Genomic DNA, 24656 nt, shown 5'->3' on the forward strand with positions numbered 1-24656 from the left:
TTTACAGCGTGCATACTAGATGAACTCTCACATTTTACTGTGGAAGCAAATTCACTAATGTGTTAATCACTAATGTAAGGAAGAAAACACATTTGTATATAGATGGGTAAAAAACTTCAAGTATGGTATAAAGTTGCTCGTGTAGACAATTCTGTATGTGGCCATCTTCCTATAGCACTATTTAATTCTCCTGCTTTACATTCTGTGGTGTTTTTAGGTGGCTCTTCTCTGAACACCTGGCTTGGCTTGGCTTGTTTTTTTAATTGAAGTATAGCTGATTTACACTGTTGTGTTAGTTTCTAGTGTACAGCAAAGTGATTCAGTTACGTATTCTTTTTCACGTTTTTTCCATTATAGTTTATTACAAGATATTGAATATAGTTCCCTGTGCTATACAGTAGGACCGTGTTGAAACACGGCTTTTCTTATTGCTGCTTGCCAATAGAATATATGCCTTACTTATGAGAAATCGAATTTATAGTATGTGCGGCATAGGCTTGTTGGAACAAATACACTGAAGTTCTAAATCTTTTAGAGAATTAGTGATTTTTGTTAAGATGACTCATTTTGATTTCACAGTTAATCTTCCATGGCTTTGCTAATAGACCTGCTGCTGGCCGGGAAACCTGCAAACTTTGAAATCTGCCTGGGTTCAATCAAGTGTTAGCGTTCCCCTTGATAGCTGGGGGACTTAAGGCAGATTGCTTAACTTTTGCTGCTCCTGTTTCCTCAGCTGTATGTAAAATGGGGATAACAATAGTACACACTTGTTAGAGTTGTAAAGATTAAACGTGAAAACATGTAAAGCGTTTACATTGTGTCTGATACATGGAGTGCGCAAATGTCATACTTTCACCGCAGGGATGTTAAGAGTTGAAATTATGCCTGGGAAGTACTGAGCACATTGGATGGCACATAGAAGCACTCTATGGGAGCTGTTATTGTGTGGGTTGTTTCAAGTATAGCACAAATGTGAACTGTTTGAATCATACCTTTTCTTTAGCCAGGGAGGCAAAGAGTCACTCGGAAGCAGAATAACCTGCCAGACCAGAGCAGCTCTCAGACAGCTGACAAAGGAAACGATGGTCAGCCGGAGAGGCCTGGACCGAGACAAACTGCTCCTGGACAAAGGCGAATGCTCCGTAGACACATACTCAATGATGCGGTTGTACCCAAGGGCCCAGAGACTGCTGGCAACCTGACCACTCCCCAAGAGGCTAGCATTTCCCAATCTTAATAGTAATAAGGAATTATCTACTGCCAAGAAGCGAGTCCTCAACAAGAAGATGCCAAGCATGAGTACAGCTTAGAACTAAACGAACTTACTGTTTGTCTTGAGAGAAAAGCAGAAAGGTCCTGAAAGCTTTTCTGTGGCAGATGGAAAGAATGCAACAACAAAAAGCTATCACCATCTCTTTCCTCTTCAAAGCTAATGGATACACTTGAAAAAGAATGGACAAAAGTTCCAGTAGTGTCCAGATCCTTAAGACGCTTCTTCTTATGTATTAGGGTTCCTTGGTTACAGCGAGGTTTCATCACCAGATTCTGACCTCCTTCTACTGAAAGGTGCTAGACTTCTGGGATGTGTATAAACTTGCAAACCACAGCTAAAAGAATTCCTCCCTCTGCGATAAGCTGAAGAAAAGCAATTTAGGTTTCATGGTACCGTGGAGGCCGGGCGGAAATGTTGCATTGGAATGAAGGAAATAGGACCTGAAAAATGTCCCTTTGCAAGCAACACTTGAACCCAAAGATGCCTAAATGCCATTTTGATGCTCATTTTAGTTGAAAGGACACACATGACATGTTCTACACTATGTATGTGGGGAAAGTTGGGTATAATTTTTCTTCTAAAAAATTAAGTACAGATAATTGATCACTGCACTTATACACCTGTAGCAGTGTCTCTGGAAAAATCCCTTTCCGTTAAGAGCCTCCCTTAAATGTCACACCTGATGGATGGTTCCTGAACTATACAGTAGACTTGGCACACCTTTTCTTAGTCTTTTGATTCAAAAGATTCAAAACTTACAGCACAAACCAGGTCAAAGTTACCTTAAATTAGAATTTATTACCATTTATTCCTTTTTATAAATTTCTATAGCTTATACTCATTTTTTTTGTTATCAATTGGTCTAGAGCTGCAAACATGGGTTTGTCCAGAGTACATTTTCAAACAACTTTGTAATAGGAAAATGGTTCTGTGCACGTTCTTGGAAACACTTGCGTATGTACAGAAGGGAGGGGCTGATTATTTTTCTACAAAGTAATTTATGATTTTTAATTTTCTAATGTGCCTTGGACATGTGCCAAATGATGGAAAAGAAACAGTAAACTTTATGATTCTTGAGCGTGTCATGGTGTACTTTTTTGAGTTTGTTTTGCTAGGGAGATGTGTTTCTCAGCCTTTCTGCTATAAACATGTACTTTGTATATGGAAAAATCTTCCCCCATTGGATGGAGATACATTTTATTTTTCAGTTGTAGATATAAGTACGACTGAAGCATGTAAACTGGATCATCTGGAGAGCATTACCCATGTACCCTGAGTAGGGCTGACCTAATCCGGTAAGCTCGGTGTCTAGGGCCCCCACAAGGATGTCTGAATTTCCTTTAACATCAGAAGAGCAAAACCGAATATAATACAGCTTCTTAGCCCAAACAGGAAACAAGCACTGTTGCTTTGCAAGTTTCTTTGTTCTATTTTTACTCCTTTCCCCCACTTTTAAACAAAACCACCTCATTGACTTAAGTTGCTGTACTTCTCTACCATCCTAATTAAGAAACTTGACCCTATGCAGTTTATCAGCACGGCCATTTCCAAGATGCAAATACATATATTTGACACCACCTAATTTTGGGGGTGGTGCAATATAATATTGAAAACTTTCACATATACCCCCAATTAATTTCTAACAATTGTCCTGGCTGGTAGAATTGTCAAATGAGGAGCCAGGTTCATGGAAATAATAAGGGGGCTAATTTGTTTGCACCGTCAGAGCTGGGGTCAGGCCCTGGCTGGCAGTGTCACCTGAATTGGCAGATTCCAGCTCAGTGTGCCCTTCATCTGGAGATGTAAATGCCATGAATGGGACTGTCAATCTTAGGGGAGAAGATTCCTCTTGAGCTACTTTGGTAATCAGCAGGGTGAGCAATCTGAAGTGATTACCTCAATTATTTTTAAAAACACTTGTGTTTTTCTCCAATTACTTTCCCACTTAAAAATAAATTTGACAATTCAGACATTGGTAATGCCCAAATTTCTGTTTTGTGTAAGAATGTTCTGAATTCAAAGTTAAATTAGAAAGTTGAGAATAACCACCCCCCCACCCCGTGGACAGAAACGTACTCCACCCCCTTGATGCAATCAAGAACCTCTATCCTGGGCTTCCCTGGTGGCGCAGTGGTTGAGAGTCCGCCTGCCGATGCAGGGGACACGGGTTCGTGCCCCTGTCCGGGAGGATCCCACGTGCCGCAGAGCTGCTGGGCCCGTGAGCCATGGCTGCTGAGCCTGCGCGTCCGGAGCCTGTGCTCCGCAACAGAAGAGGCCACAACAGTGAGAGGCCCGCGTACCGCGAAAAAAAAAAAAAGAACCTCTATCCTTGTACACCGAGTCATTTTCCATTCTCGCGTATGTCTGAAGGATGGGAGGTTGACAATCTTTAAACACATTCACATTGGCAGCTCCATCAGGACAGTGGTTATTCTGCAAGAGAAAGTGTGTAGCAAACTTGCTGAGAATTGTCTAGCCTCCCTCCAGCATTTCTATGTAAATGAGACATAAAACAAGATGTACCTGTAACTGGGATTTTTTTTTCAAAATCCTTGATCAGATTTTACTTTTGATGATTTACTCTGATACTGTGAAAAATTTTTGATGTTCTTAATGGTTCTACTCATTCGTTTATTCAGGAATACTAGACACTTTATTCTAACACTGACGTGCTTCAGCATCTATGGTTACAAATTTCAAGTCTCAAACATAGTAAAATCTCAAATACAGTTTAAACATATATCAGCAGTGTGCTAGCTAAAGCAGAGATTGGGATTGTAAACCACATTTCCCATCACTTTCCTGCTACTAATCCTATCCATCTCATTAAATGTTATGAACTTCCTCCAGGGCTAGGCCTCCCAGGACTAAGACATCTATCTACAAGGTTACACCAAACAGCTCACTTGGGAGTTCAGTGTATTTATTTATTTTTGGCTGTGCTGTGCGGCTTGCGGGATCTTAGTTCCATGACCAGGGATTGAACCCGGGCCACCGCAGTGAAAGTGCCGAGTCCTAAGCACTGTACCGCCACGGAACTTCCTAGAGTTAAGTTTACGATTTAAATTTACGAGCACAGTTTTTCATAACCTGGTGGGAGTAAAGCACAATATAAGAGATGACATTTTTAAAAAATATATTTATTTGGTTGCGCTGGGTCTTAGTTGCAGCAGGCGGGCTCTTTAGTTGTGGCAGGCAAACTCTTAGTTGCAGCATGCATGTGGGACCTAGTTTCCTGACCAGGGATTGAACCCGGGCCCCCTGCATTAGGAGCACGGAGTCTTAACCACTGCGCCACCAGGGAAGTCCCAAGAGATAACATTTAAGTTACCTGCAACCTTATCAGTGAAGACCCAGAACATTTCTACCAAAACGTTTAACCACTAAACTGTCTCAGCTGGATTGGAATCATTTAAAATCATTTCTCTTACAAACATGTTTACTAGTGCTGAAGTATACTACCAGCATGTCTCAGTTATTTTGGTAATTTTTTTCCAATGGATGTATCCTCTAGTTACAGAGGTTGTTTGGATAGGGGTCATATTTGTTAGATAATTTAGTCTCAATGCCTTTGAAAAGCATATTATAACTGAAACCGAAGCTAGGAATTTTCCCACATTAAATGTAAGTACTATCTTCAGGAAGAAAAATAGCTTACCTGCTTTCAGAACCTATGTCTTGGAAATATTAAAGTTGACTCAGCTTAATCCATGCGTCTTAAATCCCATGATGTTACTGGACACTCTGCTATCTCCTTTTTACTGAAGATGATCGAGCAGCTTCTATTTCTGCTAAGGCCACTTTCCCACCTAACACTAATGTCACAATTACAAAGGATATATTCATGCTGCTACACATGTTCAAAAGCTTTTGATAGGAAAGGAAAAAATTGAAAATGCAGGTCTTCTGTTCATTCTGCTATGGTTTTAAAACAAGTCTGTCCAAATTGTTTTATTTTGCATAACAAGTTTATTTTTAAAAGGCATATAGACAGTAAACAAAGTAAACATCCCATCGAGATCTGAACTTCAGCCAAGTGTTATCTGTCCTAGAATTGCTCCATTAAGTTCCAGTCTCTAGACGTCTTAAATTCAATAATCGTCATCTTCATCAGAGTCCATTACTTTTCTTCTGCTGAACTGGGGGGAAAATTAAATGAGTATCATAACATGTTGCACAAAGCATAACTCAGACTTTCTGAGAACACAAATTTCTACCTACTACAGGGAGACATTTCTGTCTGTCTTTAAAACAACTTAGTGTTTCAAAACAATAGAAGAGCCTTGAAAATTAGGCCCTCAATATATGCAGCCTTTCTCCCCAAACTTCCCTGTGTTATAAAATGAAAATGTCTATAGGCTGAAACATGTTTGATACAGTACATGCAGATGCAATGCTTATTTAAAATATCAATCTTTCTTTTGCCGTGTGCATTTGGGGAAACTTACTTTAACTGTTGTTTTCTTTTCTGTTTGTTGGCTTACTTTTTCGAGGATTTCTATTAAACCTTGTTCTGATACCTAGGATAACCATAGAGAAAAACAGTAGTTTTTTAAAACAAAGAATTGACCTCAGCAGACTGAATGGTTTTAGTCCTTCCGGGGTGCGGGGTAGAGGTCAAGAGGGAAGGAGAGTGGGACAGCGGGCTGAAGCCACTAGCTATAACTCTTGGTTTAAGTTCCACATAAAATCTGCTCTGCTAGTCTTCATTTGAGGGAGGAAAAGTATCCATCAGTTAGCTTCCTCGAAAAATACAAAATTAACAGGTACTTAAGAACACCTTCATCACCACTGGCAGACAATGACAACCACCTACACCACTGTGTTAAGTGTCAGGGACAGAGATACACCATCTCTGCCCCTGAAACCTTGAGAAGCTTAAAAGCAGGAGACGAGTCACTCAAAAAAGGTGAAGCAGTCGTTGTCTCTTCCACACACATTCTCAGTGTAAGGGGTTCAGGGCGGGCTGACCCCTGTAGGCTGTGGTGGCAGCAGAGAGGGCTTCCCAGTGCAGGTGGGGCTCATCTGGGTCTTGAAGCAAGGTCAGGGATGCAGAATATACCCATCATGGCATTACAGCAACGCACATAATAACCAGGAGTTTTAGCACCTCTTCATTTGCAAAACAAGCGTAACTGTACCTGTTTTAATTAGTATTACTGACAAACCTTGTTTCCAGTGTAGAAGCAATTTAGGCTAGCTGCCCCTAATAGTCACTGGTTCCATAGCAATGTCAGAAAAGGAAGGAAGCAGAGGATTTTAGAAAAGACAATGAGTTATCTTTTAGGAAGGATGGTAGATACAACTATTCTCTCCTTTAAAAATTGCTTCAACAAGAATTCTGCAACCAGAAAGAGATAAAACTGACCTTCTGAAAATGTTTTCATAAAGTAGGTAACAACAGTTTAAAACTGCCTCAAGGCAGTCCAAGCTTACCTTCCCACTTAGTTGTCCATACCGTGCCATCTGTATAAGGTAATTCTCTACTGCTTTAGTTTTCTCAGGCTTTACAAGTGCTAAGTTACTTACTAAAAAGGAAAAAAAAAAAAAAATCTACATACACACATACACGAAGAAGTCAGAACTAAATGCACTTATACCTTGAAACTAAGCACTGACATTTCCAAAGCCCTTCGGACTTATTCACGTCTTGAGACTAGCAAGGTGGATAAGGCAGATGCTACTGTTACTCCTCTTAAAAACGAGGAAAACTTGAGTTCAGCTGTGTCGATCTCAGTCAAGACCACACAGAGGTCATGGCAGAGCCAAGATTAAACTTGGGTCCTCAGATTCTAAGCTCCACGCTTAAAAAAAAAAAAAAATGCACTACTGCCCCCTGAAAAGCAATTTATATATTACTACACATATATAATCATAGTGATTCATCTAAGCCTGCCTCTTCTAAGCTGGACTTCAAGTTACAATACAGAAGATACTGGTTCATTCTGATGGGTCATTTAATATGTTTTTCTACATGGTTTTTCTGAAAAATTTTATTATGAAAAAACATACACTAAAATGGAGAATACAGGCATATCTCATTTTATTGAGCTTCACAGATACTGTGTTTTTCACAAATGAAGGTTTGTGGCAACCCAGCTTGGAGCACGTCTATTGGCATCATTTTTCCAATAGCATTTGCTCACTTCACGCCTTTGTGTCACATTCTGGTAATTCTCACAGCATTTTTGAACTATTATTATTCTTATATATGTTGTGGCGATCTGTGACCAGTGATTTCTGATGTTATTGCAAAATGATCGTGACTTGCCGAAGGCTCAGATGATGATGAACGTGTTTTAGCAATAAGGTGTTTTTTTTTGCAATAAGGTATTTTTAAATTAAGGTATGTACACTGTTTTTTTAGACATAAGGCTATTGCACACTTAATAGACTACAGTATAGTATAAACTTAACTTTTATATGCATTGGGAAACTAAAAAATTTGTGTGACTCGCTATACTGTGGTGCTCAGGAACCAAAGCTGCAATATCCCCCAGGGTCTGCCTGTAGAATAAACCAGAGCCCCCAATCACCCGTGTCAACTACCAGCAACATTCTGTGACTGACTCGATTTAAGAGTTGTTTCCTATAAATTTTACCTAATACAGTCATCCCTTTGTACCTGCAAGGACCCCCTGAGGATGCCAAAATCCGAGGATGCTCAAGCCCTTATATGAAACGGTGTAGTACTATCAGCCCTCTGTATCTGTGGATTCTGACTCCACGGATACAGAGGGCCGACTGTATGCACTTGGAGATCATCTCATTGGTAGGAGAGAATGGAGCTGGTACTTCTAATGATGATTTAAGTACATTTCTTTAGGTTTATAAACTTAACATTTCTTACAAATAATCTGTATCTCACGCTTTAAGGTTAAACTAATATTTAATCTAGAGATAGCAACACTTTCATATGTATCTCCCCATTCAAATAACTCAAGCCAATTTTATGGAAATAAAGAAAACTGAAGATGCTTACATCGGGCCCGGGCTGACTGATCCAGAACTTGGGCTAAGATACTGTTCCTCATTTCTGCTTCCCTACAACAAAAACAGGTCAAGCAAAATTAGAACTAAGCTGTCAGCATTCCTATTGAACATAGAAAAATGTAACGAATCCACTCTTACACTCAAAGGCCAGCATTGTATTTTGTGAGTGTATATCTTTATATTTTGCGGTTGAAAGGTAAAACTTCACATTTTCCTAATCAGAGTGGAGTTTCAGTTCAACCACGGTTATAAACATTTATTAAGTACCTCGTGAGAGGTGCTAGAAATTTATAGTGAGATTTCAGGCAATTACAAGGACCAAGTGATTAATCCCTGTAATTTTCTTAGAGATAAAGAAGCTGAGGTCCACGGAGGAAATGTTAAGGAGACAGAGGTAACCGTGGCCGAGGTAGGACCAGATCCCATATTTGCAGACTCTCAGTTCTAGATTTTGGGTTGGGAGGGGAGTTAAATTATAACTCTGCTTCTATCCTTACATCTTCCTACCTATCCATGCAGGAGCTATTTCAAGTTCACAGGGTAGTGGTTTCAAACTTTTTTTAAGCAGAAATTGTTTTTCAAATGAAGCTCTTCAAGGAACTTAATACGTAACACAGACAAAAGCAGAGATTCTTCGGCTGAATTCGAAGGGGAGCTCGGGCTGGCTGTGCCTACTCATTGCCCCCATCTGAGGAGCTCTGGGGTTCACGGAACACAGACTGAAGCCCACTTCCATAGGCCATTTCCTTATCACTCCTGAGTACTGCAACCCTGCCACGAACTATTAGTACATTTCACTAAATCTAAGAGGCCAGAGTAGAAAACACACCATAGTTTTCTGTATCTCCAAGAATGAAAAACACCCTAGATGAGGTGTCTAATAGGAGACCCTCACTCAAAGCTGGGGTATCATCCCAGAGCAACATCCTCAATACATGGTAAACAAGAAATAAACCCGCTATGCAGAAAGGAACAGCAAGGAAGTGTGCGTGCAATGACCTTGGCCCTGAGTGGAGGAAGAAAAAAGTGTCTCTGAGAATTTGAACTTCAAGCTGTAGTCTTGCAGGTTTGCTGTTTGAATTCACAGCACCAGTGTGGAGAAAGGGGGAACCTCAAGCAGTGAATTTTTTTTTTTTCTTTTTTTGCGGTACGCGGGCCTCTCACTGTTGCGGCCTCTCCCGTTGCGGAGCACAGGCTTCAGACGCGCAGGCTCAGCGGCCATGGCCCACGGGCCCAGCCGCTCCACGGCATGTGGGATCTTCCCGGACCGGGGCACGAACCCGTGTCCCCCGCATCGGCAGGCGGACTCTCAACCACTGCGCCACCAGGGAAGCCCTCAAGCAGTGAATCTTAAGAGGTCTCAGGTTAGAAATGACCCACGTGATGGCAGAAGCAAAAGTAAATCCTCTTTGGAAGAATCCAGGACAAGAGCAATCAATTATGAGACATTCGAATGTCAGATATGTTAGAATGTGAAAAAAAAAATGCACATCTTATAATCAGTGAAATTCACGCAGTAGTTTTATTTTCTTCTTAGCACTATCCCAGGTGCTTACCAGCTGTCTTCTCCCTCTAATGTAAGCTACGCAAGGGCAGGAACCTTCTCCACCTTGCCTATCTCTGCAGACACAACAGTGCCTGACCGAGAGCAGGTGCTCAGTATTTGCTGGATGAACGAATGAGTTAAAAGGTAGCCCTGGGAGGTATGGGGCAGGGGCAGGGCATGGGGAGTTTAACAGGCATAGTTTCAGATTTGCAAGATGAAAAAGTTCTAGAGATTTGTGGCACAACAACGAGAATATAGTTCATATGACTGAATTATACTCTTAAAAAGAGTTAAGATGGTAAATTTTATCTTATGTGGGGTTTTTTTAATCAGTTATTAAAAAAAGGTAGCATGATGGGGTAACTAGGCATTCATTCAATAAACCTGCCAGGTGTGAGGTGCTCTGTGATATTCTGGGATAAAATAACATTGAGAATAGAACGACAGTTAATACTACTGAGCACGTACTAAATGTGAAGCGCTGTACCCCTGCGATCCTCACCACATACCCGTGAGGTACTCTTATGATTATGTTGGTTTTAAGGTAATCACAGTTTAGCAGAGAAACATCTACCAGTAATTGCAATACAAAGTAATAAGTAATGTGGGATTCCATACATGTTTATTTAACGAACATAACAACAGTGATGATGATTTCTGGAAAAATCACTATGCCAGGAAGATCTTTAAGAGTCACACACCTATTAAGGTGACTAAAAAAAAAAAAAAAAAAAAATTGGGTGAAACCATCCTTCAAAAAGTTCAGAGTTCCCACAGACACAGAGAACAGACCAAGAGATCGGTGTTGGGAGGTGGGCCAAATGAGTGCAGATTATCAGAAAAGTATAAACTTCCAGTTATACATAAGTCATGGGGATGAATGTCCAGCATGGTGACTACAGTTAATAATACTATATTGCATGTCTGAAAGTTGCCAACAGAGTAGATCTTAAACGTTCTCATCACGAGAAAAGAAGTTTGCAAGTACGTGTGGTAATGCATGTTAACTAGGCCTACTGTGGGGATCATTTCACAATATGTACAAATCTGGAATAATTATGCTGTACACCTGAAACTTACGTTGTATGTCAAGTACTCCTTAATTTAAAAAAAAAAAGAGCCACTACATTAAAAACAAAAAACAGTTCAGAGTTCCAGCCCGTACCTTTGCTTCGCTTCCTGTTGTGCTACATCGCCAGGGTCCTGAAAAAACAATTTTATCTTTTAGTAATTTCACAGAGGAAAAAAACAGGAACTCCTATTTTCTTTCTGATACCTAACAGGCTCCTGCAGTGGTAGAGACGGCTTACGAAATAATTCAAAGCCGGGCCTCGCAAAAGTCAAACTGAATAGTTTCCACTTACTACAACGTTTTGATAAGCTTCTAACATCACAATCTAAGAGAATGTTTTAGAATACAAACAACCATTAGGGTGAAGAGTCCTTGCTCTACGAAACCGTCTTTTACGTGGTAAGAATAATTTCTGTAAAATAATTTCTGTAAAAGAAAATGTGCTTCGGTACTGGGGACGCTGAAGATTCAAACAGCCCTTCCTTCCAGACCATCCCACTCCACCCCTAACACATTACTCCCCTCCTCTTTGCAGTAGAGCCCTTACTTGGGCGTTTTAGCTACGGGATTAGTTTAGTGCCTGGCCGTCCCCGGGACTGTCAACTCCATCAGGCGATGTTCCCCGCTGTACCCTCAGCACCTGGCACACAGCAGACCCTTGGGTCGGAACAGTTAAATTCCAGAAAACATTCGGCAGGAATACTAGTCGAAGCAAGCTAGATCCACGAGCTAAAGGCACCGAGAGACCCGAGGGGCTGAGAATTCTGTTTGGAACCAATGCCTGCCCGGACGAGAACCAGCCCCTGCCCGGGAGAGGCCCGCGCCCGACCCGCCCAGGGCAGCACATGGACCGCTGGCCGCCCGAGACCCCGCGCAGCGGGGAAAGGGGCCGAGCCTGCTCAGAAGCGACCAGGAGGCCACCGGCGGCGGAGGCGGGGTCCTCGGCCGCGAGGAGAGCTGGGGCGTCGGCGCCTGGAGCCTCCGCCCGGGGTCGCGCCTTCCACCTCGGGTGAAGGCGGCGCCCCTCAGGGGACGGGCCTGGCGGTGGGGTGGGCGCGCTCACCCCGTGCTTGGCCTGCAGCTCGGCCAACCTGTGCTTCCTCAGCGCCTCGAGCTCCTCCTCCGCCATGGCGCGGCCGTCCGGAGCGAGCAGCCGCTGCCACGCTCTCACCCACTCGAGAGACCGCTAGCAGCCCCTCAGCGCGCGCGCCACCCTCCCCACTGCGCAGGCGCCCGCAGCTCCCAGGCATCACCAATCCAGCCCGGAGCCGCGCCGCGCGCCCCAGCCAGGGTGCGGGGAGAGGCCCGATTCCGCGATCGCTGGCCGCGGCTTGCGGGGAAGAACCGCTGCGCGGAGCCTTCCGGACTTCGGTTCCACCTCCCCGCTGCAAATCTGTGCTCTGCGCGCGCGGCCGCCAGCCGGGCAAAGATCTGGCTGCGTGTGGGAAAAGACAGTAACCTGGAAACAGGCCATCCTCAACAAGTATAATAATAGGTAAAATTTGTTGGTGGCCTGTAATGTGCTGGTCTCCTGTTGTCTTCATTTACAGATGAGGATCCGGGCGCTTAGAAACGCTAAGCGGAGTGATGGAAATGTTCTAAAACTGGGTGGTGGTGATAGTTGCACAATTTTAAAATTTGCTCAGAAATATTACATTGTACCCTTAAAGTGGGTTGGGGGTGGGGCTGGAGCAAATAGAGACTCTCTGGTCATCCTGCCGTTACGAAGCCAAGTTAAAACAAATTTGGAGGCTGAGAGTCGGAATCAGATGGGCCTTTCCTCAGAGGTTGGCTTGGGGGCTGTGGGATGTGGTGTGAACTCCGGGACACTCCACACACACACACACACACACACACACACACACACACACGCTGTCCTGAGGCGCGCGGGCGTGCGCGCACACACACACACACACACACACACACGCGCGCGCGCGCTGTCCTGGGGTGAATTCCCTGGCGGTAAAAGCGCGCCTTTGGAGTGGGGACATTGGTGTGTGTTGGCCGGAATGTCAGCTCCCTAACGCTGTGTCATGCATGTGCTGACTTTTCAGTTGTGACAAAATATAAAATTTACCACTTTAACCATTTTAAGTTCACAGTTAAGTAGTTTTAAATGCGTTCACCTTGTGCAATCTGTAGGACACTTTTCATCTTGTAAAACTAAAACTGTGCCCTATTCCCCCTTCCCCCCAGCCCTTGAACCATTCTACTTTGTGTCTCTGAATTTGCCTGTTATAGGTACCTATACAAGTGGAATCATACAACATTTGTCCTTTTGTGACTAGCCTACTTCACTTAGCATAATGTCTTCAAGATTCATCCGTGTGACACCGACCAGGGTTCTTGGCCTTCCCCAATCAATAGAAATTGATCAGAGGCGAGACAAGAAATTCAGGCAAGGCTTTATTGGGGCCCCTGTGCAGCAGGAGGGAGAGAGAACAAGTAACAGTTTCCCTTGTTCACTCCCTGGGGCTGATGAGCTTGTTCCTAATATGGGGTGAGGGTAGGGGTGTGTCCAGGGGTGGGGCCAGAGGGGAGGCTTAGGTGTTTTGCCCACCCCTTTGGTGGTGGTGACTGCAGGAGGCATGCACAGCACCCTGCTTATGCTCCCGACACCCTGTTTTTGCACCCAGCTCTTCAGAAGTGGCAGTTGGGCTTTTTGGTCTCTTTGTACCTTGTCCAGAATTTGCCCCAAATGCACATGTGCACAGTTATTTTTAGTCCCTATAGCTTCTTTGTATTTTGCTGCTTGAGGAGAGGTTTGTCCAGGTGCAAGCACTGCAGCAAAGGGTCCCAGGTCCCAGCCTGTCTCACATACTGTTGCGTGTGTCAGAATTTCTTTCCTATTTAATAACATTTTTCTCTCATATATATATATATAATATATAATATATATAACCACATTTTGTTTATCCATTCATCACTTGGGTTGTTTCCTCTTCTTTAAAAAAAATTAATTTATTTTTATTTTTTAATTTATTTTTGGCTGCTTTGGGTCTTTATTGCTGCGCGCGGGCTTTCTCTAGTTGTGGGGTGCAGGGACTACTCTTCACTGCAGTGTGCGGGCTTCGCATTGCGGTGGCTTCTCTTGTCACAGAGCACAGGCTCTAGGTGCGCGGGCTTCAATAGGCACACAGGCTCAGTAGTTGTGGCTCGCGGGATCTAGAGCGCAGGCTCAGTAGTTGTGGCACACGGGCTTAGTTGCTCCACAGCATGTGGGATCTTCCCAGGCCAGGGCTCGAACCCATGTCCCCTGCATTGGCAGGCAGTTTGTTAACCACTGCGCCACCAGGGCAGCCCCGGCTTGTTTTCTCTTTTTGGCTCTCCTGAATAATGCTGCTATGAATATTGATGTATAAATATCTCTTTCAATTCTTGGGTATAGAGAATCCATGTGTTTTGAATTTAAACAGGCAAGATTTTGCGGGGAGAGATGATAAAAATGGCAGTCTGGAGTCGACTTCTATTTCCGGGTGTCACGTTTTGAGACCCTTTGTGGACAGGCTGTACAATGGGCCATGTGACGGGTCATGTGACTTCCACTCACAGGGGAAGATGCAGCCCTACCTGGGCTGATGATGCCTGAGTGGCACACACCCATGAAGAGGGAAGGAAACCAGATAAGCAGAGACGGGGCTTCTCACCTCATTCCTTAAATAAAAACTACATTCCCAATAGATTAAATATTTAAAGGTTTAAAAAATAAGTCACAAAACAAAGATAAATTCTTTATGTAGTTGTGTGACTATTTTAGGGCAGATGTGAAAGGACTCTCTGTCAGACCGTTTGGGTTTCTTCATCAGCCTGTTTTCTGTTTCTTCTCAAGATAATTTTAATTGCTAGAGAACCATTCCTTTCATTCAGGGTTTCACATTTTAGAAACATCTGGCTATCACATCTGTATCTGTGGTCATATCCCTTTTAGGGATTGTTGACTTGATTGTTTATTTGGGCTATTGTTTCTTTGTGTTTCTTGATTATGCTTTCCAGCTATTTTAATATGTTGCTCTTTTTCTTTTTTCCCCAAGGACTGAAATTTATCAGTACTGATTACTTTCTTCTTTATCTATTTATTTCTACCTCCTTTTCATATTTCCACTGTTAATTTCTTTCTGATTCCTTCAGATGAATATTTGTTTGTTTTTATTCTTTCTTGTTTAATAATGAAAATATTTAAGGAATGAATTTACTTGTGAGTACAAGTGTGTGTGTGTATAGTGTTTTCAATTGTCTTATTTTTTTCTCTTTCACAATGTCTTAAAACATTTTCCTATTTTGTAAAGGTAATAATAATTTCTTTAAACCCTGGTCAAAATAATATGGTTAAAAAAAGTCAGTTGTACATGAGGAAAAGCAGCTATTCCTGGCCCACTCCTACCCAACACAGCCTTAGTTCCCCAAAGGTAAAACTTGACCTCCAGCTTGCTCTGTAGTTATTCCTTCATTTAGTCTTTTATTAACTATCTATTGAGTGCCTGCCTTCTATGTGCCTAAGCAACTGTGTTAGGTACCAGTGTATAGAGAGTGAATAAAAACAGGGAAGCATCACTGCATTTCCCCCTACATAGTACTGGTGGAGTGGAGATATAGTATAAATATAGAAATAAAGGACAGAATATGTATATTAGTTGTGATAAGTCAGGTTCTACAGAGGAAAAAAAGTCAGGTAGTGGGGATAGAGAGCGGTGGATCAGGGAAGTGTTCACTGAGATGGTGACTTTTGAAAAAAGACCTGAAGGAGGAGAGACAGAGAGTCACAGAGACATCATATGGAAGAGAATTCCAGGCAGAAGGAACGGAAGGACCCTGAAGTAGGAGCCTGCCTGAAATGTTTAAGGAACTACAAGAGAGCCATTGAGGCTGGACTGTAAACTGCGTGTGTGGGGAGAAGGCAAATGCAGCATCAGGAAATGAATTAAGAGGCTATTTATTTATTTTTAAAATTTTTGTTTATTTATTTTTGGCTGCGTTGGGTCTTTGTTGCTGCGCGCAGGCTTTCTCTAGTTGCGTCGAGCGGGGGCTACTCGTCGTTGCGGTGCGCAGGCTTCTCATTGTGGTGGCTTCTCTTGTTGAGGAGCATGGGCTCTAGGCGCGCAGGCTTCAGTAGTTGTGGCATGTGGGCTCAGTAGTTGTGGCACACGGGTGGCTTATTTGCTCCGTGCCATGTGGGATCTTCCCAGACCAGGGCTTGAACTCGTGTCCCCTGCGTTGGCAGGTGGATTCTAAACCGCTGTGCCACCAGGGAAGCCCCAAGAAGCTAAGTATTTAAATAACATACCTATGCTATGATGTCTTCATTTATACAGTTTAGACATTTTCTAATCCCCTGATGGATAGGGATTTGACACACTCCACAACTCCTACTTTTCGTCCTTAGTTTCCTAATACACATATTACTATTTTCAGTTCCAAAGTTGTATATTGTTTAAGCAACACACTTACACCTTCTCTTTCTTATTCCATCAGGTATAGACAGTGTCTCTTGACTCCCAGCTTTAAAAGATGAAGATGCCAGCATCTCTAACCTTCCAGTAAGTTTGCATCCTTTTTTCTACATTCTCAGCTTCTATTATCTGTGCTTCTTATTATCTGTGCTACATCTTATTCATGTTCCAATCTGTAATCATAATTCAGTCTTTCTTTCCTTCCTTTTCATTGAGATATAATTGACCTACAGCCCTGTATAAGTTTAAGGTGAACAGCATAATGATTTGACTTAGATACATCGTGAAATGATTACCACAGTAAGTTTAGTGAACATCCATCATCTCCTATAGATACAAAAAAAAAAAAAAGAAAAAAAGAAAAAGGAAGAAAAGAAAAAAGATTTTTTCCTTGTGATGAGAACTCAGGATTTACTCTCTTAACGATTTACATACGTAGCATAAAGCAAAGTATAATATAATTATATGAATCATGTTGTCCATTACATCCCTAGGACTTCTTTACCTTATAACTGGCAGTCTAACTTCTGACCACCTTCATCCAATTCCTGCTCCCCTCAAACCCCCTTCCCCCTGCCTCTGGTAACCACAAATCTGATCTCTTTTTCTACGAGTTTGTTTGTTTGAAGTATAATTGACCCACAGCACTATGTTAGTGCCTGGTTCACAACATAGTGATTCAACATTTCTATACATTACAAAATGATCACCACGATAAGTCTAGTTACCGTCTGCCACCATACAAAGATATTACATTTTTATGGGCGATATGCCCTATGCAGTACATTTTGTCCTGTGACTCATTTATTTTGTAACTGGAAGTTTGTACCTCTTGATCTCCCTCAACCCATTTCACTCCTCTCTCCACCCCAGCTCTCCTCTGGCAACCACTTGTTTGTTCTCTGTATCTGTGACTCTGTTTCGGTTTTATCTATAACTGCTTTTCAGTTCACTTGTTTTGTTTTGGATTCCACATATAAGTGAAATCATATGGTATTTGTCTTTCCCTGTCTGACTTATTTCGCGGAGCATAATACCCTCTAGGTCCATCCATGTTGTCGCAAATGGCAGGATTTCCTTCTTTTTTATGGCTGCATGATATTCTGTTGTATACATATGCCTAATTTTCTTTATCCATTCATCCATTGATGGACACTCAGGTTGTTTCCATGACCTGGCTCTTGTGTATAATGCTGCAATGAAATTGGGGTGCCTTGTTTTTCTTTATCAAAGAAAACTGAACTTTTCTAAACTCTCCATCATATCATGTATTCTGACAGACTCTACTTTTCTTATCAGATACCTGTCTTCCTCCTCTCTCTTTAATCTGGACAGGTTCCTCTCTAGGCCTGTTGCATTCCTGTCGTTCTGGATTTCCCTTTGTTGCTATTTTAGGTTGTATCCCTGTTTTCTTTCCTGGTTTAACCCCTCATCTTTTTTTTTTTTTTTTTTAACCCCTCATCTTTTTGAAGCACATCTTCAAGTAGTTTTCTAAGAAAAAGAGCTAGTAGGTAAAATTTCTATGTTCTTGCATGTCTGAATATTTAATCTTATACTTTAATTCTTTGGTTAATTATAAACTTCTAGAAAAAAGAATTTTCCCTCTGAATTATTTTAAATTAAAAATTTAAAAATTATTTGCTATTTTCCCTTACAGCTTTGTTATGTATCAGTTGTATTTCTTAAATTCCTTACTTTTCATTTTGAAAAATATCAAATCTATAAAAAAATGGAAGGAATAGTGAAAAGAACACCTACATGTCCTTCACATAGACCCACTAATCATTAAGATTTTGCCACATTTGGTATATCTTTCTGTCTACACACATGTGGTGTGCATGCATACACACGCACACACACACACACAAATGCACATACACAGTTTTTCTGAACCATTTGAATGTAACTTTCAGATATCATGTCACTTCACCCCTAAGTATATATATCCTAAGAACAAAGACATTCTTATGCATAACTACACTACAGTTATTGCACTCAATAAATTAATGTAGATAAAATAATATCATCTAACTGATATACAATCCTCTTTTGTCTCTATCTAATTGTTCAAATAAACTTCTCCACAACTGTTTGTTTTCTTGTCAATCCATGATTCAGTTGTGTTTAGTAGTCAATCTCTTTGCAGGTATATCCCATCTGTTTTCTAACATTTGGTGTTAGTGATAAAAAATCTGAATTTTGTTCCTTCATAAGTGGTATTTTTTTCCTTGTGGAAGCTTTTAGAGTATTTTCTTTTTTTCCCAGTGTTCTAAAATTTTGCAGACATGTGGGTCTTTTAAAAGACCTTGTGCTGTTTGCTCCGTAGGTACTTTCAATCTGAAAACTTGTAACTTTAACCTTTTGGAGATTTTGTTGTATTGCTCATTTGATAATGTTTCCCCTCTGATTTCTATCTTTCTTTATCTGGAATGCCTGTAAAACTGGACCTCCTGGAAGGGTCTTCTGAGTCTCATTTCTTTCATGTCTCCCATCTCATGGTCTTTTTGCTCTGCTTTCTGGAAGATTTCTTCTGTTTTATCTTCTGGGCCTTCAATTCATTTCAGCATCATATTTTCATTCTGTAAGAGCCCTTTCTTGTTCTCTGATTGTGCTGTTTACTTAGCATCTTGTTTTTGATTTTGAATGCAATAACTTCCTGAATATAGTTATGATTATAATTAGAAGAAATTTTTAATTCTCTTCTATTTCCTGAATTAGTTCTCTTTCCTTTGAGGTTGTTTTTTTCCTGTTTGTGGTACTTTTTTAAGGCAGCCCTTAGCAAATGAATACAAATTTCTGTCTCTCTTTCTTTCCCTCCCTTCCCTCCTTCTTCCTCCCTCTCTCCCTCCCTTCCTTCTCTCCTTCCTTCTTCCTTCTTTCTCTTCCTCTTCCTCCCCCTCCCTTTTCTTCTTTGTTATTTAATGGAAGAACTCTCAGGTGTTTCACTTGGAGAGTTGATCTTTCTGGAGGCCCTGCATTCTGAACGAGGGGAGGAGCTAAGGACTGGACTGTTTAAGACAGAGCCTTTGGAGTAATCCCAGTGTTTTTGGCCCGGTCTCACTTGCATACTCTGTCTTATGCATCTCTGGAATTCTGTAGGGAAGATCGGCAACCTCCTCTGTGGTGTGTCATCTGTCATTACTTCTGTATCAGCTTGACACAGTCTCACAATTTTTTTTTAAACTTTCTTCCACTGATGGACAACTTCCTGTTCTCTTTGTCATTGTGGATTTATTCCCATTTTAGTCCTTTACTATCATTTTTGTAGGGTCTTAGGGGGAAGAAGAGAAAAACTGAGTGGCCAGCCCATCATTTTGAAAATAGCACTTATTTTCTTGTCTCCAACTTGCAGTTTTGATCTTTTTAGCTGAGAAGTTATTTAGGAAGCTTGTATCAGTCAGGATGGGCTAGGCTATGCTGTATAACAAAACTCTCAAAATATTAATGGCTTAAAAAGGCAAAAGTTTATTTCTTGCTCACCGAGGTTGGCTGGGGGCTCTGCTCCAGGTCTCCCCACTCTGAGACCCAGGCTAACAGAGAAGCTGCCATCTTGCTGTTACCAGTTGCCATGGCAGAGATAACCTAGTGAATCATGCACTGTCCCTTTAAGTTTCCACCCAGAAATGATAGCCATCATTTCTCTTCATATTTCATTGGCCAAAGAAAATCATTTGACTATTCTTAACATCAAAGGGGGTGAAGAAGTACAGTCCTACCCTGTGCCTAGAAAATGGAAAGCTGGAAATGTCTGTTGAACAGTACAATAAACCACCAGAAGATTGTAAAATTTCAAGTGTTTGAATTCTAAAACCTTTTACAACTTGAATTAAAAAAAAATTGCACTGGAATCAGAGAATGTAGGGTTGTATAAAATTCCTGAGATTTTTTCATTGCGTTATTTGTGACTGATTTTTTAAAATGCTTTATGGGATTGGGAAAGGTGTACCCTTTGTTGGTTGTAGACAAGTTTGACACATACACAACATGAAGCTATTTATATCTTCTATATACCTGTTAATTTTTTTATATACCAGATCTATCAAAGACTAAAGAATTATTTAAAGTTCTTACCATACTATTGCGCTTCTATAGATTTCTCCTTGTTTTTATAACAGTTTTGCACTCATATTTACCTTGTAAGAGTTCATAGTAGATATGCATTTTCTATTTTGTTTAAATAAGCTTTGTCTCAATTAATAGGACTTTTATTTTATTTATTTATTTATTTTAAAATTAATTAATTAATGTATTTATTTTTGGCTGTGTTGGGTCTTCATTGCTGCTCACGGCTTTTTCTAGTTGTGGTGAGTGGGGGCTACTCTTTGTTGTAGTGCGTGAGCTTCTCATAGCAGTGGCTTCTCTTGTTGCAGAGCACCAGCTCGGCACGTGGGCTTCAGTAGTTGTGGCACTTGGGCTCAGTAGTTGTGGTGCACAGGCTTAGTGGCTCCACAGCATGTGGGATCTTCCTGGACCAGGGCTCGAACCCATGTCCCCTGCATTGGCAGGCAGATTCTTAACCACTGCGCCACCAGGGAAGTCCCCTAATGGGACTTTTAAATTCTTGTTCCATTGCCACATGTCTTCTGTACTCTCTTAGGATCTCAAAGTGCTTTTTATAATTTTACAATTTTTTTTAATTTTTAATTTTTTAAAAGTGATATTGAATTTGGTGATGATTTCCTGGATATGACACCAAAAGCATAGGCAACAAAAGTAAAAATAGATATATTGGACTTCATTAAAATTAAAACTTTCAGGACACTATCAACACGATGAAAAGGCAACCTACAGAATGAGAGAAAATATTTGCAAATGATATATCTGATAAGGGGTTGATGTCTAGAATATAGAGAACTCCTACAATTCAACAATGAAACAAACAACCCAATTCAAAATGGGCAAAGGACTTGAATAGACATTTCTGCAAAGAAGATATACAAATGGCCAACAAGCACACGAAAAGGTGCTCAACATCACTGATTACTAGGAAATGCAAATCAAAACCACAGTGACAGGGAACTATATTCAATATCTTATAATAACCTATAATGGAAAAGAATCTGAAAAAGTATGTGTATATATCATATATATATATTATATATATATATATATATATCACTTTGATGTACACCTGAAACTAATGCAACATTGTAAATCAACTATACTTCAATTAAAAAAAACAAAACCACAGTGAGATACCACCTCACAACCATTAGGATGACTACTATCAAAAACACAGAAAATAGCAAGTGTTGAGGAGATTGTGGAAAAATTGGAACCTTTGTTCACCGTTGTTGGGAATGTAAAATGGTGTAGTTGCTATGGAAAGTAGTATGTTGGTTCCTCAAAAAATTAAACATAGAATTACCATATGATCTAGTAATACATTTTTGGGTATATACTCAAAGGAATTGAAATCAGGGTCTTGAAGAGATATTTGCACACCCATGTTCATAGCATCATTATTCACAATAGCCATAAGGTGGAAGCAACCCATTCACCCATTGATGAATGAATGGATAAACAAAATGTGGTATAGACATACAATGGAATATATTCAGCCTTGAAAAGGAAGGAAATTGGAACAGGTACTACAACATGGGTGAACCTTGAAGTTGTTATGCTAAGTGAAATACGCCAGTTACAAAAAGTCATGTACTGTATGATTTTACTTATATGAAGCACTTAGATGCTGTGGACTGAATTGTGTCCACCCTAAATTCATATGTTGACGCCCTAACTCCCAATGTGGCTACATTTGGAGACAGGTTCTTTAAAGAGGGAATTATGGATGGGGCCCAATACTGCTAGTGTCTTTATAAGAAGAGACCAGGGATGCATGCACACAGAGAAAAGGCCATGTGAGGACACAGTGAGAAGATGGCCATCTCCAAGCCAAGGAGAGAGATCTCAGGAGAAACCAAACCTGTCAGTACTTGATCTTGGACTTGTAGGCTTCAGGACTGTGAAAAAATAAATTTCTGTATTTTAAGCCACCCAGCCTGTGGTAATTTGTTATGGCAACCTTAGCAGATTATATACCAGAGTAGTCAAATTCATAGAGACAGAAAGTAGGATGGTGGTTTCCAGGGTCTGGGAGGAGAAGGGAATGGAGAGTTATGTAATGGGTACAGGGTTCAAGTTTGGCAAGATAAATTCTGGAGATTGGTTGCGTGACAATGTGAATGTGCTTAACACGGCTGAACTGGACGTTTAAAAATGGTTAAGATGGTAAATTTTATATTATGTATATTTTATCACAGTTAAAAATAAACATGTTTTAAATTGTGATAAAATATACATAATATAAAATTTACCTTCTACCATAGCCCTATTTTTCTCCTCTCCTTTATAGCAAAACTGAAAAAAGTAGTTTCTGTTTGCTATCTCCACTTCTTCATGGCTTACTTTCTCTTGAATCGTTCCAATTAGGATTTTCTGAAGCTGCCTTGTTCAGGGTTACTGAGATAATTTCAATCCATCAGCAGCAATGTTGCTCTCTCGCTCCTCCTTGAGGTACTTGCCCCGTGATCTCCTGGTTTTCCTCTCGCTTTTCCTTTGTAGGATGGGGCTCGCCCCTCCTCCTGACTAAATCTGCAAGTTACCCCAGGACTCTGCCCCAGGCTTTTTATACTCACCCCCTGGCAATCTCATCCAGTGCCATCCATACACTGGTGAATTTCAGGTTCTATCTCCAGCCCACCCTCCCTTGGAACCCAACGCAGAACATCCACCCGCCCACCCCACATCATCACAAGGATGTCGACCAGGCATCTGAAATGCATCATGCCCCGAACAAATCCTGACTTCTCCTTCAGAACCTGTCTCCCTCCATTGTTTGCCATCTCAGTAAATAGCACCACCTTGCAACCAGATTGAAAAACAGGCACCCTCGTAACTGCGCACCAGAGATCTTGGAGTCACCTTGACCCCCCTCTTTCTGTCTCACCCCACATCCAACTCACCCGAGTATCCTGTTCTCTGTCTTCAAAACCTCTCCAGGGCCCGGCTCCTCCCTGCCTCCTCTCCTACCACCTGCCTTGGCCAGGCAAGCTCCTCTCATCTGGATGACTGCGGAGGCTTCTGAGTTAAATGAACAAATGAATAAATGCTATGAGTGTTGAAATTAGCGATATGAAATATAAATGTGTATGCCCCAGGACGCCATCTGAAATGTAATTGAACGTTTTTCTCTGCAGGCTGCAGGTGAGAATAGGTGATCATATATCAGCATATGTAACCCAGAGATCTAGCAGTATGCCCGCACCCCTCTCACCCAGTAGCTAATGTGTACCTGGTAAAAGACCGCTAGTATCACCAGGAAGTCTGCAGACACACAGACGTGCATCTCTGTTGACTAACTGAAAGTACAGTAGTATGGCCGTTAGAACTTTAAGAGAGAAATCAGAGAATCTGAGATACTGACCACGCGAATAACCAGATTATCAGAGAATGAGCTGCTTTGCTTAGGATGGTTGATGGTTCTGAGAGGAGCAAGTGTGGTCCTAGTTTCAAAGAGTATGGTGTATGACCCACCCCCACCCCCACCCCCAAGCCGTATCCTCTTCCCATACCTATCTTGGTAGCAGAAACAGCTGGAGTTTAATGGTCTATTTATTTATTTAGATTTGGGCAAAAGGGACACGTCAAAGTTATGGCACTAAAATGTTTCTGCTCTTGGGGCGGTTACTACATTAAAACATCCTGTTGCCGAGAAGAAGCAACTCTTGAAGTTGGACCGGTGGTGGGAGGCTGAGAGTGGGGTGTGACCAGGTGTCTTGAGACGAGTTGCTTACTGATGGGCGGAAGGTGTTAAACCTTCTGGGGTGATGCAGTCTCCTCGGTACCACATGAGTCAGGTGCTCGCTGTGCTAGGACGAGGCAGAGCAGTAGGAAAACTGTTGGGAGGGGTCTGAAACAGAACTGGAGGAGCTTCTGGCAGTGGCTGTGTGGAAGGTAAAGAGAGAGAGAGAGAGAGAAAAGAAGAAGGAGAAGGGAAAGGAGAGGGAGGGAGGGGAGGGTCGCCACTCAGCGGGGAGGGCTGCCTCTCAGCATCACTCCTGTGACCTGTTTCAGGAGGGACACAGGTGATGTGGACAGGTCATTGTTGTGTTTTCCATCACTTGCAGTAGGGGCACAGATAGTCCCAGTGTCACACAGAGGCAGAGCCTACAGAGCAAGTCTATCCCTCTGAATGTTCAGCCCCATCCTTCTCCCAGGACAGGCCACCTGCTCTGCTCAGGTGCCCAGGAATCCCTTCGTGCATAGAGTCCTGATATGTCCTGCCAGCAGCAGAGGGAGCCCACACTCTACCGAAAGGGATTA

The 24656-nt window shown here is 41.7% G+C and overlaps 2 protein-coding genes across 18 annotated transcripts in view; one reads left to right on the forward strand and one right to left on the reverse strand.

Moving 5' to 3' along the window:
* Positions 1-2355, forward strand: part of ANKRD27 (ankyrin repeat domain 27) — a 53465-nt gene extending 51110 nt beyond the window's left edge. For 15 of the 17 annotated variants that reach the window (XM_089902953.1, XM_022585855.2, XM_089902948.1 and 12 more), the window contains one exon: positions 1004-2355. In XM_089902953.1, coding sequence (XP_089759079.1) covers positions 1004-1237 — 234 coding nt within the window. In that variant the 3' untranslated portion in view covers positions 1238-2355. The remainder of the gene's footprint in view (positions 1-1003) is intronic. The other 2 variants (XM_089902952.1, XM_089902956.1) reach the window with 2 other exon arrangements.
* A 2864-nt stretch (positions 2356-5219) lies between these two features.
* PDCD5 (programmed cell death 5) lies at positions 5220-12122 on the reverse strand. The gene is made up of 6 exons (XM_022585863.2): positions 11948-12122; positions 10978-11015; positions 8256-8317; positions 6710-6801; positions 5722-5793; positions 5220-5412 (listed from the first exon to the last, which is right to left on the reverse strand). The coding sequence occupies exons 1-6, from the start codon at positions 12011-12013 to the stop codon at positions 5365-5367; spliced, it is 378 nt and encodes a 125-aa protein (XP_022441571.1). The 5' UTR covers positions 12014-12122; the 3' UTR covers positions 5220-5364.
* Positions 12123-24656: the final 12534 nt, after the last annotated feature.

The sequence above is a fragment of the Delphinapterus leucas genome, chromosome 20 (assembly GCF_059928025.1).
Source record: "Delphinapterus leucas isolate spDelLeu-1000000601 "Yukka" chromosome 20, BTC_Dleu_Yukka2, whole genome shotgun sequence".
Classification (NCBI taxonomy): domain Eukaryota; kingdom Metazoa; phylum Chordata; class Mammalia; order Artiodactyla; family Monodontidae; genus Delphinapterus; species Delphinapterus leucas.

Bases quoted from the DNA above. Each gene is read 5' to 3' on its own strand.
- PDCD5 (XM_022585863.2), bottom strand. From the start codon at position 12,013: ATGGCGGAGGAGGAGCTCGAGGCGCTGAGGAAGCACAGGTTGGCCGAG. The intron at 11,016-11,947 runs GTGAGCGCGCCC...TTGTTTTTTCAG, and splicing joins AGCTGCAGGCCAAGCACGGG to GACCCTGGCGATGTAGCACA. The intron at 6,802-8,255 runs GTAAGCATCTTC...TTTCCTTTTTAG, and splicing joins TCAGTCAGCCCGGGCCCGAT to TAAGTAACTTAGCACTTGTA.